General features: G+C 41.3%; 2 protein-coding genes across 2 annotated transcripts; both read right to left on the bottom strand.

Annotated features, from left to right (window-relative positions):
* Positions 1-12,884: 12,884 nt before the first annotated feature.
* On the bottom strand, positions 12,885-13,742 carry LOC139462646 (dynein heavy chain-like). Its single transcript, XM_071244477.1, has one exon. The coding sequence runs from the start codon at positions 13,740-13,742 to the stop codon at positions 12,885-12,887; it is 858 nt and encodes a 285-aa protein (XP_071100578.1).
* A 30-nt stretch (positions 13,743-13,772) lies between these two features.
* Positions 13,773-15,753, bottom strand: LOC139462647 (dynein heavy chain-like). Its single transcript, XM_071244478.1, has 3 exons — positions 15,253-15,753; positions 14,487-14,993; positions 13,773-14,228 (listed from the first exon to the last, which is right to left on the bottom strand). The coding sequence occupies exons 1-3, from the start codon at positions 15,751-15,753 to the stop codon at positions 13,773-13,775; spliced, it is 1,464 nt and encodes a 487-aa protein (XP_071100579.1).
* Positions 15,754-16,039: the final 286 nt, after the last annotated feature.

The raw sequence follows: 16,039 nt of genomic DNA on the forward strand, positions 1-16,039 counted from the left end.
GTACAGTTCTATGCCCACATAAGAGTAATGATTTCCATGCGCCTTTCCGTGTTGCTAGCATAAGTCTGACCATTCTGACATAATAAATTTCTTATTGTTGACTAATACTGATTTTAATCCCGTAATGATAAATATATTACAAGTGATCCATGACATCTGATTGCTTACCAAACTAACCACACACCCACCCTTATAAATAAACTAGGCAACGCCCACTAACGGACTATTGTTCCCTGATTGGCTGATAATAGAATGGGCGTGGCTTGTGTTTCATTATTGCGCCACAGATTTCGACGTGTTTGGATGAAGTAAGTATATTTTCATTAAATAAAAATTATGTGTAAGTATTATTGTTGGCATAGTTATTTATAAGAATTAACTTTAATATGTCTTTTGTGTTTATGGAGATATAAATGTAGGGACCGAAATGCATTCCGTGTAAATTCGTATAATATATCGCCAAAAAATATTGAAGTCAATTCTTAAATAAACAAAATACCACCCACGTCCATTATTGTTGACGTCATGTGGTAGCTAACATTCGGTATTCAGCATGGAAGACACCCGACATCTATCACTTAAATATTAATTGCTGTTATTGTGTTATAGTGTACGTAAGTCAGGAATTCGTGTTCATAATTCATTATCCATTGCTTTCAAACTGATAGAGTTGATATATTTTAATACGAAGCACATGCGAATTAATAATTTCACGTGCTCGTTGCTGACGTCATTGCTGACGTCACTTACATACCTTTGACGTAATCCAGTCCTCTCTCTCTGTGTCTGTCTGTCTGTCTGTCTCTCTCTCTCCCTGTCTGTCTGTGTGTGTCTCTCTCTGTGTCTGTCTCTCTGTCTGTCTCTCTCTCTCTCTCTCTCTCTCTCTCTCTCTCTCTCACACACACACACGACACTCAAACACTGTCATATCATCGCTGCGTATAATTTTGCTCATTTACTATGTAGTAACGGAACCAGACACATATTCGTTAGATGTAAATTATTTACACATGGAACGGGTTAGGATCTAGTCCAGGTCATGACCAGTGCCAAGCTCAGAACACCGATGAGCGGATTCTTGTTTTCACATCGCACAGATCCTTTGACCTCTGATCTCGTGAGTTAAAATTTAACGTCGCATCGGCCTTATTTCCGCCACATACCGACGAGAACAAGTTGATAAATATATATACAAGTGCGTCATAAATACAAAGTTATATCTGAAGGCAAATTTGTGAAACATATTATAACATGATCTGATCTCGTACATATGAATCAGGTTATGTTTTGCGGACCGAATGAATGAAATTTTAAATCATTTCGACACACATACCCAACAATTGTAATTCGAAATCACCTTCAAATTAAACTAGTATAGCAGACTTTGCACTGATGGCCATGTAAAATGAGGCGGTACTATATCAAGTCCTTATTTTGCGGTAGTAATGATTCATTTATTGATATATCAATTGATCAAATAAAATAATAATTGAATTACAAATTCATTCTTTAGAGATCAATAAATATAATCGAATCGTATCTGCGACGTCTAAATTTTGAAGTATTTTGCAATTTTATCAATAATTCGCCTGTCCACCACACCTGCAACTTTAGTTTGTTAGTTCATGTTTATCTCTGAAAACGACAAGAATAATTCACACACAAACAAGGAGAATATACCCATTAAGTAAAATTATCTATAGACAATAGTGTTGAAAAGGACAGTAAGACTTTGGGGAGAATTAATTATGTTCATGAAACAAATCCATTTTGTACATACGTTTCGAATTTGTGATATCTGAATAAGGAGTATCAAAAATTCAATTTTGAATTTTAGATATCATAAAATACGCAATGCATACTCAAACGGCGCATTTTAATCCCAGTCATCGTAACTGGCTGTGGGGAGAAGGTTGTGGTTGAAACTTCAAACGCAGCATACGAATATATAAATGCGCATAGATTGCAGCGCTACTGTGCGTTCCGGCTCATTCACCGGTGTCTCAGTTATATTTTATGTACGCTTTGATCACTACACGTGTTTTTTCCCCCCGATGAACAATTCGCCTGGTAAATCGGATGAGTCGAACCAACTCACAAAACGCGCTTGAGACAAGAAGGCGGTGGACCGATGTTTGAGCAAACATACAGTAAACTACGGTTATAACGAACTCAAAGGGACCACTAATTTTAGTTCGTTAAAACCGTAGTTCGTTAGAAGCATATACATGTATACAGCAAATGGACAGGATCAAAACTCATTTCGTTATATCCGTAAGTTTGTTATAAGCGTGTTCGTTATAAACGTAGTTTACTGTACTTGTTTTGTTACAGGTGGAGAGGGTGTACACACGTTGTGCACGTGCAGGTCATGATGGTGAAATTGACTAAAGTACAGTCGGAAATGCTAGAAAACTGCTTTTTACCTGTTAAAAAAAGATATATTTTTTCACAGACTGTTGTTATTGAAATATCGAGTAACTACCGATCGACCTACTTGTGGTTTGAAGTATTTCCGTCACAAGGAGGCCTATCGACAAGTTTAGAGGAGACAAATTCGAACGAAAACAGGGAGTTCACATTTACATTTATATCCAATGACGACAGTCTGAAACGGACTATAGAAATATGCGCACGTGACTCCGTTATAAGAATAATGATAATGTAGTCTTCATAAAACATCTATTCCACACACAAAAATCATTTTAAGAAAATTCTAGATGTGGATCTTCTAAATCTTCTAAAAGATGCTGCGTTTATTTTGGTTAACATTGCTCCCATGATGCATGTGGCATTACACTTGCATAGCCATAACCATGGTCCAGATATGGAGTCGGTACTGTATACAAGGGAGAGATAGAGGGAAACCATTTATTAATTTAGTTGGAGTGAATTACCGAACTGCCCAAGCTGTGGGGTTTTCAATTCATACCATCAAGTATGCCGCATGAAAACAAAACAGGTATAGGGGTGGTCTCAAAAACAAAACTGGGAAGTAAAAGGATATTAGACAGCTTTGATACAGGGTGATTAGGCGTATGGTGTACAAGCTTAATGAGCAGAAGATACCCTGACTTGTAGCAGAATTTGGGAGGAATTATGTTTCACGGACTGCACTAACTATTGCTCTATTGCAAATAGTATTCTAAATACTGTATTCTTAAGCTTGTTCAGGTCAGAGTTCCCAGAAATCTGAAAGTCAGAAGAGTAAATATTGTTACTGGTGTGTATTATTCTTCTCCGTCCTGAAGGCGAGGAAGTCTAAGGGATAGTTTGTTTTGACATTCATGACCAACTCGTGTTTTTCCGGGACAAGCAGGTTACGGAAAGAGGCGAATGGTGACGAATGTGTTTTTGACTGAAGGAGAGCGCCATTTTGGTTTCTCTAAAAGAGTTTAAGTGTTTAAAATGAAATGAGAGTGACTTAATCCGGACATGTTTAAACCAATTGACTGTCACATTCTGTGATTTAGTCATATTTCGTAATGTAGATAATCTCAATATTTATAGACGACTTGACCAACCTGTATGTTCTTAACTTGCTGTTGGACAAACGGGAATCCCTTAATGAATGCGCGAACATGTTTTTACATTTGGACTGGAGTTTATTTACAGTGGATTCATTATTTTTTGTGTGTTTACTGACTCGAAAGTTTGTTTTATTTAACCCAGCCAACATTTTGACCAGAAATATTGATATTTGCTGCCAAAGCATGTTTAAGAATGACATTTCTTGTGTTATCAATATAGGACTTGAGGAAAGTCAGCATATGAAAACAGCATATGTCAAGCGAATCCTACTTATATAGTAGTGTGGTAGAGATTGAGATGACGTTCAGTTTGAAAAGTGATTTTGTCGGATGGGAAACGTGATAATTTTTGTCAGACATTGAACATCGTAACTGCTCCCTCAACTCCTAAGTCCATTGCATGAAGCCTCATGTGTAAATGGACTATTTCTTGACACCTGTAAGGAATTGACGCTCTATACAGGTTTGAGATAGTCTGTTAACAGCCATTACCATGGAAACATATGGTAAATATAATATTAGTTAAGCCCCAAATCATTCCGCCTGTTTACAATATACTTTACTTGATATGAGAGGTGGAATCTGATAGTACCAGGAGGGACATGACTCGCAATAGCCACCAAACTCCAGCTGAGTTCAACAAGGGTGGACCTTCATAGTCAGTTACCTCCCTTGCCTCGGGACGATGGGATATACTGTGAAACTTCGCTATCCCTTTCGGTTAAATCCGTTTTAACGAAGTCCCGGATTAACGAATCTAAGTGAATTAGTATTATTGTGTGTGTGTGTGTGTGCGTGCGTGCGTGCGTGCGTGCGTGCGTGTGTGTGTGTGTGTGTGTGCTCTAAAGAAATTAGTAACTGTGCTTCATGAATATTCAGAATAAAAAGTCTCGTCGACTTGAAGGCCGTGATTCACAAATGGCAGAACGCACAATTTGGACGTTTGCGTGTTTGTTGGGAACATGTTTCCCACGCCCAAAACATGGCGGAATTAACATGCCAATTATAAAGGATGTGATTGCAGCACCAAAACGTTCATGGATCAGAAGATTATATGGTAATCATTCAAAATGGACTGAGTTAGTTTCTTGTTGTATTCCAAATAGAAAGAGATTATGGTTGACAGATGCCTCGTATGAATTTATCTACAGTAAACTACGGTTATAACGAACTCAAAGGGGCTACTATTTTTAGTTCGTTATAACCGTAGTCCGTTATAAGCATATATATAGCATAACTACAGCAAATAGTCGGGACTAAAAAGTTAGTTCGTTATATCCGCCAGTTCGTTATAAGCGTGTTCGTTATAACCGTAGTTTACTGTATTTATAAAACCAATCTGCAATACACTTCTTGAATACCATGTACCACAAATTGGTTGACATGACATGGATATAATTGCTGTACCTGCTGAGATGAATAAAGAAGGGAAAAAATGAGACTCACACGTGTTTTTTTTAATGGGAACAGCACGCAACAATTGTTTAGCTATCAGCACGCCTAGCTAGGTGTACACAGCACCTAAGGTTCCGAAGACAAGGGGGCGCTCGGGTAGCCTAGAGGTTAAAGCGTTCGCTCGTCACGCCGAAGCCCCGGGTTCGATTCCCGACAATAGTACAATGTGTGAAGCCCATTTATGGTGTCCCCCACCGTGATATTGCTGGAATATTGCTAAAAGCGGCGTAAAACCATACTCACTCACTCACTCCGAGGACAAGACTGGGACAGTATACTGTTCACTGATGAGTCCAAGTTTTACCTGGACAGCCCTGTGGTCGTGAAAGGGTCTAATGGCGTCCATGAGTTTTGGTGACGCTTGCGTTACTCAACGTCGTCAGTTTAGGGGGCGGAAGTGTAATGGCATGTGGTCACATCATTTTGAAACAGACTTTTTGAGGCAACATAACATTGCTGTACTGCTATGGCCGGCTGTTTCTCCTGGCCTCTCAACCACAGAACATGTCTGCGATGAGATTGAACGACGTCTACGAAAGGACAAGAACCAGCCGTTAACGGTACTCAGTTGAGCCAATCTTTGGTTGACAAAGATGGGGGGCACGGGTATTTACTTATCTTCTTACCATTATTTACTAACTGCAACAATATATTTACTGAGCTTGTAGTAAATTTTACAACACCTTAATAAAGACTTGTTTCTTGGTCATTTTGCGCTCCCGTTGATAACTGCTGACAGCAATTTGCAAAAAAGTAGATAAACAAATAACACACACAATAGAGGTGAAATATAACATAAATGACTGTCAATGGCATTTTTATTTATTTACAAAGCAGTACAAATAGTTAGTGACAGCTCAATGAAATAAACAAATCTTGTTTTTCACTGGCAAACTTCACCTCCCTTCTTTATTGAGTACATCTTATAAAGTTCATGATGTTGTCCGCCAGCAAAAAATAACGCTAAAAAACGTTACATTGCTGTCATTAGGCCTGCCACAGCCTGCAGGAATGTCTCACAACACCAGGTGGACACCATGAGCATCCCTGACCTTAACAACCTGCCGCATCTTCCCTTTGAAATGTCCCCCTCCACCTGTCCGGTTCAAGCACAGTCGCACATTGACTTGAATCTGTTACATATAAAAAAAACAATAATTACACATTGCGTAAATGTAATATAAATTTATATATATTTATTCTTCATATCTTCTTCAAATACGTCTTCTTTGAACCTGCACTGACAGAAAACGTCGGTAAAGTTTACTAATTTAGTTGGTTTCATTGTCCACTCAGACACTAACTTCTTGGTAGACTTTACTAATCAGGTTAGTATTTTTTCGTACCAGGTGGCCTATCGTCAGTAAAGGTTGAATAGGAATCAGATATACTTTCATTGTCAGCTTCCTCTATGAGAGAAATACTATTAGGCATACAACAACACATTGTTGAACACTAACATTTTTAACCTCGTTTGGATTCGAACCTGCAACCTCTTGATTTTCGTCCATCACGCTACCACCTGTTCTAACCATGTTTAAATGTATTTAGATTCTAAACATGTTTAAAGGTGTATAATTTCTAACCATGTTTACAGGTGTTTAAATTGTAAACATGTTTAAAGGTATTAAGATTCTTAATATGTTTAAAGGTGTTTAAATTCTGAACATGTTTAAAGTTGTTTAATTCTAACCATGTTTAAAAGTGTTTAAATTCTAAACATGTTTAAAGGTGCTTAAATTCTGAACATGTTTGAAGGTGTTTAATTCTAAACATGTTTAAAGGTATTAAGATTCCAAACATGTTTAAAGGTGATTAAATTCTGAACATGTTTAAAGGTGTTTAAATTCTGAACATGTTTAAAGGTGTTTAATTCTAAACATGTTTAAAAGTGTTTAAATTCTAAACATGTTTAAAGGTGCTTAAATTCTGAACATGTTTAAAGGTATTAAGATTCTAAACATGTTTAAAGGTGTTTAAATTCTGAACATGTTTAAAGGTGTTTAATTCTAAACATGTTTAAAGATGTTAAAATACTGAACATGTTTGAAGGTGCTTAAATTCTGAACATGTTTGAAGGTGTCTAATTCTAAACATTTTTGGATTATTGGAATGTTGTGTTTAGGTAACGCATTGTTAAGACCCGAAACGTTCAAATCTGCATACCGTTTAGAATTGAAACAGATTCCTAAACATATGTCTTGTATGTTTTTACATTCTTAACACATGTTTTTACCGTGTTGTTTAAGTAGTGAAATTTATGCTCATCGCCAAAAGAACCGCAAACTATAGAAACATATAGAGAAGTATGTACGCTGAGAAGAGATTTTGACAAAACTGACAAAAATGACAAAACTAACTGTCAGCCAAGTGTTACCACATGGTGTCTTTATTCTTATCAGCATATGCTGCACGTGATTTCCAAACTTTACACGCTAATCCTGTACGAGACAAATGATTCATCTGGATCTATGACGTCACATGTGATGCGTTCATGAGCGTCGGTTCACACAACATAACCAATCTTAGATCTCTTGAATATAAGTAATCCTTAATATTTACCAACATGTTTGGTATTCACGTTTCCTTTGTCAGTGAGTATACTAATGTAATAAGTGATATTTACTAATCTTCAGCATCGTCATGCAATATACCAGGCAAGATAGTAATTTCGCTGTTTACTAACCTTCTGGCCGCTGTAACCTGAAGTTCTAAGTAGAATTCACTCGCTCCTTCCCGGGGTCACGGGTGGCCCAGTCGTCTAAGGCGCCGCGATTCTCTGTGCAGAGTTGCGTCCCTTGGGTACGCCAGAAACCTATGATTGTGGGTTCGAATCCCGGTTCGCCCTGATTATGTTTCTAGGTTTGTCAGCACCATACCCGTGCTCGTGGGTTTCACCGAAGTGGTAAACCTCTTAGACCTGCATCACTTCGGGCTTTCCTCCCACATTAAGCTGACACGCCGCGATATAACTGGAATACTGTTAAAAGCGGCGTTAAACCCAACTCACTCACTCACTCACTCGCTCCTTCCCTTTGGCTGGTCGAATGATGGAATCATGATACTTGCTGAAGCGCTCCGTCCTCAGCCCATGTTCTTGGACTGTGTTCGGCCCGAGTGGGCTGCGCTCTGTCATCAACTGAAACACAATTAACTGGTACCTTCCTTAACCATGAGTTCTGTCACAGATCTACAATAATGGTAAGCTTGATACATATTGTCAGTGCAAGAGAACAATCTAGATTATCCACAGAAGCAGATTCCATTTGGTGAGGTGAGGTGAGGTGAAATTGGGTTTAACGTCGCGTCCAAGATTATTGCACTTATATAGCGACGTGCATGCACGTGTGTGTGTGTGTGTGTGTGTGTGTGGCTGCTTGTACTAGTCTGGACTGATGCCGATTTATAGTGCTATCTCACTGAGATACCATGCCGCAGTTTAACATGAATACCCCACTCAGACACAGTTTACTGACTCCGAGCCGACCAGTCCTTGTTTTAGCCCCTTAATGTCGAGCGCCAGACAGGGTAACAACAAGTACCATCTTTTAACGTCTATTGGTATGACGCGGCCGGGGATCGAACCCCGGACCTTCCGCTCTCCGGGCGGACGCTCTACCACAAGACCACGGAGGCGGCGATTCCATTTGGCGTAAAAGGTAAAATAGCTGTGAAAGTTGTATGAATGGACCACTGAAAATCAGTGATGACACCAGGTGTTCGTGAAAAGGGTAAGCATGTCCTGCTCTACCGGTAGCACCCAGCATCCACACATTTTGCAATTATCATGCAACAGCGGCCTGCAAACAAACCAGATAATCAAGTGATTGATGAACCAGAAAATCCAGTGACACGAAAGTGCATTTACTGATTTTGTTGTAGCAAATATATAAGCGATATGTTCAATTTGAATTACGTCTGTGTTGTGTACAAGTCCAGAGATTTTGCTGCTTTTTGGTAAAGAAAAAACGTTTATGAACGATATTTGTTTTGCAAACAATGTGTTCACCAGCAGAAATACCGACCCAGTTCAAGTAAATAAAGACGGTCAATGCAAGAGAATAACCAGTCTAGATTATACACAGAAACAGATTCCATATGGTGTAAAGGCCCAAATAGCTGTGACCATGACATTGATGGACCACTGAAAATCAGCGATGACACTGCTTGGCTTAGCATTCGATGTAAACCCTGTCAACCCTTTGTTTGTAGTTAATTTGTTTGTATATTTGTAAGTTTGTTGTTCAACGCCACCCTCAGCAATATTCCAGCTATATGGCGGCGGTCTGTAACTAATCGAGTCTGGACCAGACAATCCGGTGATTGATTGATATCACCTTCATCGATCCACTCAATTGGGATACGATGATGTGCATCAACAAAGTCAGCGAGCCTGACCACCCGTTCCCGTTAGTCGCCTCTTACGACCAGCATGGGTTGCAGAAGACCAATTCTAACCATAATCTTCACGGATCTACAATATTTGTTTCGTCACCTTGTTTCTTCGAAATGGCGAGCGTGACACTGACCAAGGCGGAAGTGAGCAGTGCCACGTGATCCTGGCGCTGAAACTGAAATATGATATCCCTTCTCGCCACCGCTGCCTCCTGAAATTTACCAGGCCGGTCGGGTAGCCTAGTGGTTAAAGCGTTCGCTCGTCACGCCGAAGACCCGGGTTCGAATCCCGACATGGGTACAATGTGTGAAGCCAATTTCTGGTGTCCCCCGCCGTCATATTGCTGGAATATTGCTAAAAGCGGCGAAAAGCCAAACTCACTCACTCCCTCTTACGCACAGGTGTGTAAATATCAAATGTCGACGCCAGGGAATATACACTCGCGTGTTATCAACCGAAACAGAAGGCAAAATAGCGGTGAATATTACATGAAAAGATCCTGGATGATCAGTGACACAGGGTGTTCGCGGAAAGGGTAAGCATATCCTGCCTTACCGGAAACCCACCACTCACACATTTTGCATAAAAGAAATTGAGGTCAGTATTATTAAATGAAAGTGTCGGGCTCTAACTACAACTTTGTTGCAATTCTCGTTTCCAGCAAAATATTGAAATGCTAGTAAATATCATTTGGTGTCATGCCTGGATTTGGACCGCAGTCAACGGCAGAGAATGGAGCTTTCCAGAAGAGCTTTCTATTCCAGTTAGAATTATCTGCCCCTTGTTGTTTACATGGACATGGCAAACTTGGTCGTTGGAGAAGTTTCGGGAAGGGAAATTTCTGGAAGACTGGCAGTACATACAAGGGTTGATAAGTCCTTAACCTCACACAGAAGGAATTGCGTAAGATTGAAATCTCCTGCTGTGGCCACAAATGATGTCATAGAGGTAAATCGACCAAAAATCCCCCCTAACCTTGAGTCAATTGAACACATTGTTTCGCTGTGAAAAATCAGCTATATAAGCAGGGTTCTGTGACCTTTGTAAAATGGACAAACTTGAAGGATGTTCAGTGATCAAGTACTTGCAGAAAAAATGACAATACCAAAAGCCTCCATGAAGATATAGGTACAATACCAGGGAAAATGCCCCTTCCTGTGCCACCGTAAAGAGGTGGGCGTGACATAAAGGACCTTGAAGAGGACCCTTGTCCTGGAATGCCTGTTACGTGAGTAACACCCAAAATAATCCAGAAAATCCACGACATGAGGATGCCCGATATGCCTTTTATAGTGTAAATCTGAAACTATGTTTTTCTTGTGTGGTCTGTTTATTGATTTCACAATTCAGTTCAGTACGTACTGATTTCTGTTTTACCCTTTGCGTTTTAATTCGGAAATCAACCCGTGACCGTCTACATCGTATGAGTTTGAGTAAGGTTCATTATCCAAATCAAAATTTGATACTTGAATTTAGTAGGTTAATGTTGTTTATTAATTTAATTCAAGTCGTCAATTTATGTCCAATGTGTGTAATACTCATATTCCATTTTTGTCTGGAATGTCCATCTTAAGATGAAGTGCTCATTTTTCACCACAAGCTAAATTGATCCAGTTGTTTACGCTTAAAAATACACAAAACGCTCTTGCTATTTTTGTATTTTTAGCTTGGGATCTCATCTCACAGGACCAAGTACAATATAGATTTGTTTTTATGTTGTTTAACGCCGCACTCAGCAATATTCCAGCTATATGACGGCGGTCTGTAACTAATCGAGTCTGGACCAGACAATCCAGTGATTGACATCATGGGCGTCGATCCACGCAATTGGGATACGTGTCAACCAAGTCAGCGAGCCTGACCACCCGATCCCGTTAGTCGCCTCTTACGACAGGCATGGGTTGCTGAAGACCTGTTCTACCCCGGAGATATACTTATAACGAACACACTTATAACGAACTGACGGGTCTAACGAAATTACTTTTTTTCCCGTCTATTTGCTGTAGTTATGCTGTACATATGCTTATAACGAACTACGGTTATAACGAACTGAAATTAGTGGTCCCTTTGAGTTCGTCATAACCGTAGTTTACTGCATACACCAGTTTGATGGTGGTTAAAATGAATCAAATATAAAATGGTTATTCGATGGTGATGTATTTGATACGGGTGTCATAGCTGTGTTTTGTACCTTAAAGGGGAAGTGTACACTCAAAAATCACTTTCTTTCTTTTCAAAACAAAACGCAATTTTAGAATTAGTTAGTATTTGTGTTTGAAAATATACACTCACTTTTTCCACAGTGAAAGTAGGTAGCTCACAATACTGTGAAAATGATATGCCGTTATGAGGCCGTCGTTTTTCGAGCTAAACAGGCCTGAGTTATCCCCCTGAGGTTATGACGTAATTGGTGCCAATTCAACTGGGTCCCTGTCTATTCTCAACGCAAAAGATATCAAGTACCAGTTTGCGGTAAAACAACATGGCCTACGACACACGCCGGCGCAGTGGTGACTCAGCATAACACTATGCTGGCTGGCATCTGAGACGCTAGAATCACACGCCTGTACCTACACCACGTGAAGCGGCTCTAACAAAGCATGTTGACGTCATAATGTTTATCAATTGGCACCAATGACGTCATATTGCAAGGGTTATAAGCCACGGTGTTTTTGTTATGGAAATAGAACACTTGGTAAATGTGAAATATAAATCGTTTTAACGCAAAACATATGTTAATTAATTGTGATATTTTTATATTTTTGTCTATGACACTACTAGGTTAACACTTTTAACGTGGAAAAAGTACAAGAAAAATAGGTTCATTTCCGTGTGCACTTGCCCTTTAAGCATGCAGAGTTTCGTCGACTGTTTTTAGCCTATGTTTTATGTCAATTTCAGCTTTCATGTGTGTACTTTCGTTTGCCCTGCACTGTATGTGGTGCATCTATGGGAAAGTACAATCAATGGGAAAGTACGAGTTGGCCTGGCATCGAGGTTGTGAAATAAAGCATGCGAAGGTGCAGCTGATTCTAGCAGATTCGATTTATAAAAATCATTTATATACTCTATTAAAATAGATGATTGGTGCGTTTGACATAATTCCAGCACTCACTTAAAAATGACTTTGGAAGAATTATGCATCGTAACTTGGAAACAGTTTTTGGATACGCATTTATACGCGATATTGACAATTTTCGACATTCATACGTTTTAAACCAGAATTGTGGTCAATAACTACATCAACACTGATGGCCCACTTTAACTGAGTCAATACAAAACTATTGTTTATGCTGAAATAGACACTTTACTCATGTAAGCAAAACATTTATTAACATTATAAAGTGAATCAGTTTTGACTAACTTCGGTTTTGGTAATATTTCAGAAATATTACGGCATGCTAGAGCTGGACCATGTAGACCACGTAGAGCTGGACCATGTAGACCACGTTGAACTGGACCACGTAGACCACGTAGAGCTGGACCATGTAGACCACGTTGAACTAGACCACGGAGACCAGGTAGAGCTGGACCACGTAGACCATGTAGAGCTGGACCATGTAGACCACGTTGAACTTGACCATGGAGACCATGTTGAACTGGACCACGGAGACCACGTAGAGCTGGACCATGGAGACCACGTAGAGCTGGACCACGGAGACCACGTTGAACTGGACCATGGAGACCAGGTAGAGCTGGACCATGTTGACCATGTTGAACTGGACCATGGAGACCACGTTGAACTGGACCACGGAGACCAGGTAGAGCTGGACCATGTTGACCATGTTGAACTGGACCACGGAGACCACGTAGAGCTGGACCAGGTAGACCATGTTGAACTGGACCATGGAGACCATGTTGAACTGGACCATGTAGACCACGTAGAGCTGGACCATGTTGACCATGTTGAACTGGACCACGGAGACCACGTAGAGCTGGACCATGTAGACCATGTTGAACTTGACCACGGAGACCACGTAGAGCTGGACCAGGTAGACCATGTTGAACTGGACCATGTAGACCACGTTGAACTTGACCATGGAGACCATGTTGAACTGGACCACGGAGACCACGTAGAGCTGGACCACGGAGACCACGTTGAACTGGACCATGGAGACCAGGTAGAGCTGGACCATGTTGACCATGTTGAACTGGACCATGGAGACCACGTTGAACTGGACCACGGAGACCAGGTAGAGCTGGACCATGTTGACCATGTTGAACTGGACCACGGAGACCACGTAGAGCTGGACCAGGTAGACCATGTTGAACTGGACCATGGAGACCATGTTGAACTGGACCATGTAGACCACGTAGAGCTGGACCAGGTAGACCATGTTGAACTGGACCATGGAGACCATGTTGAACTGGACCATGTAGACCACGTTGAACTAGACCACGGAGACCATGTAGAGCTGGACCATGTAGACCACGTTGAACTTGACCATGGAGACCACGTAGAGCTGGACCACGGAGACCACGTTGAACTGGACCACGGAGACCACGTTGAGCTGGACCATGTTGACCATGTTGAACTGGACCACGGAGACCACGTAGAGCTGGACCAGGTAGACCATGTTGAACTGGACCATGGAGACCATGTTGAACTGGACCATGTAGACCACGTAGAGCTGGACCATGTTGACCATGTTGAACTGGACCACGGAGACCACGTAGAGCTGGACCAGGTAGACCATGTTGAACTGGACCACGGAGACCACGTAGAGCTGGACCATGTAGACCACGTTGAACTGGACCACGGAGACCACGTAGAGCTGGACCATGTAGACCACGCAGAGCTGGACCACGTAGACCATGTAGAGCTGGACCATGTAGACCATGTTGAACTGGACCACGGAGACCAATTAGTGCTGGAATTTTCGACATTCATACGTTTTAAACCAGAATTGTGGTCAATAACTACATCAACACTGATGGCCTACTTTAACTGAGTCAATACAAAACTATTGTTTATGCTGAAATAGACACTTTACTCATGAAACAAAACATTTATCAACATTATAAAGTGAATCAGTTTTGTCTAACTCCGGTTTTGGTAATATTTCAGCGATATGACGGCAGGATATACCAGAAATGGGCCTCACGATTCGCATTCTTCTTCGGGAGTGGAACTGGACCACGTAGACCACGTTGAACTGGACCACGTAGACCACGTAGAGCTGGACCACGGAGACCACGTAGAGCTGGACCATGGAGACCATGTAGAGCTGGACCATGGAGACCACGTAGAGCTGGACCACGGAGACCACGTTGAACTGGACCATGTTGACCATGTTGAACTGGACCACGGAGACCACGTAGAGCTGGACCAGGTAGACCATGTTGAACTGGACCATGGAGACCATGTTGAACTGGACCACGGAGACCACGTAGAGCTGGACCATGTAGACCATGTTGAACTTGACCACGGAGACCACGTAGAGCTGGACCAGGTAGACCATGTTGAACTGGACCACGGAGACCACGTAGAGCTGGACCATGTAGACCACGTTGAACTTGACCACGGAGACCACGTAGAGCTGGACCATGTAGACCACGCAGAGCTGGACCACGTAGACCATGTAGAGCTGGACCATGTAGACCATGTTGAACTGGACCACGGAGACCAATTAGTGCTGGAATTTTCGACATTCATACGTATTAAACCAGAATTGTGGTCAATAACTACATCAACACTGATGGCCCACTTTAACTGAGTCAATACAAAACTATTGTTTATGCTGAAATAGACACTTTACTCATGTAAGCAAAACATTTATTAACATTATAAAGTGAATCAGTTTTGTCTAACTTCGGTTTTGGTAATATTTCAGCAATATGACGGCAGGATACACCAGAAATGGGCCTCACGATTCGCATTCTTCTTCGGGAGTGGAACTGGACCACGTAGACCACGTTGAACTGGACCACGGAGACCAGGTAGAGCTGGACCACGGAGACCACGTAGAGCTGGACCATGTTGACCACGTTGAACTTGACCATGGAGACCATGTTGAACTGGACCACGGAGACCACGTAGAGCTGGACCATGGAGACCACGTAGAGCTGGACCACGGAGACCACGTTGAACTGGACCACGGAGACCAGGTAGAGCTGGACCATGTTGACCATGTTGAACTGGACCATGGAGACCAGGTAGAGCTGGACCACGGAGACCACGTAGAGCTGGACCATGTTGACCACGTTGAACTGGACCATGGAGACCAGGTAGAGCTGGACCATGGAGACCACGTAGAGCTGGACCACGGAGACCACGTTGAACTGGACCACGGAGACCACGTAGAGCTGGACCATGTTGACCACGTTGAACTTGACCATGGAGACCATGTTGAACTGGACCAGGTAGACCATGTTGAACTGGACCATGCATTCTTGGCATCTCATAATCAAATCAAAATGTTACACAATTAGTTCAGCTGACATTACGAATAGATTTGACATTACAATCGTTGTAGCTTCATTTTCAACAATGTATCTGCAGCAGATTTTCTCACATATTTTGAATATTTTTATCATTAGCCAAGAGTTTGATAACTTAGTACAAGTATTCGGAAGATTTGACTTCATATTCTCTTAGTTTGATATTTTCGGGAGGTATCAGGGTTTTTCAATAGGTCAATGTTTGTGATTGGGGTAC

Source organism: Haliotis cracherodii, unplaced genomic scaffold (assembly GCF_022045235.1).
Source record: "Haliotis cracherodii isolate W230 unplaced genomic scaffold, xgHalCrac1.p SCAF_15, whole genome shotgun sequence".
NCBI lineage: Eukaryota > Metazoa > Mollusca > Gastropoda > Lepetellida > Haliotidae > Haliotis > Haliotis cracherodii.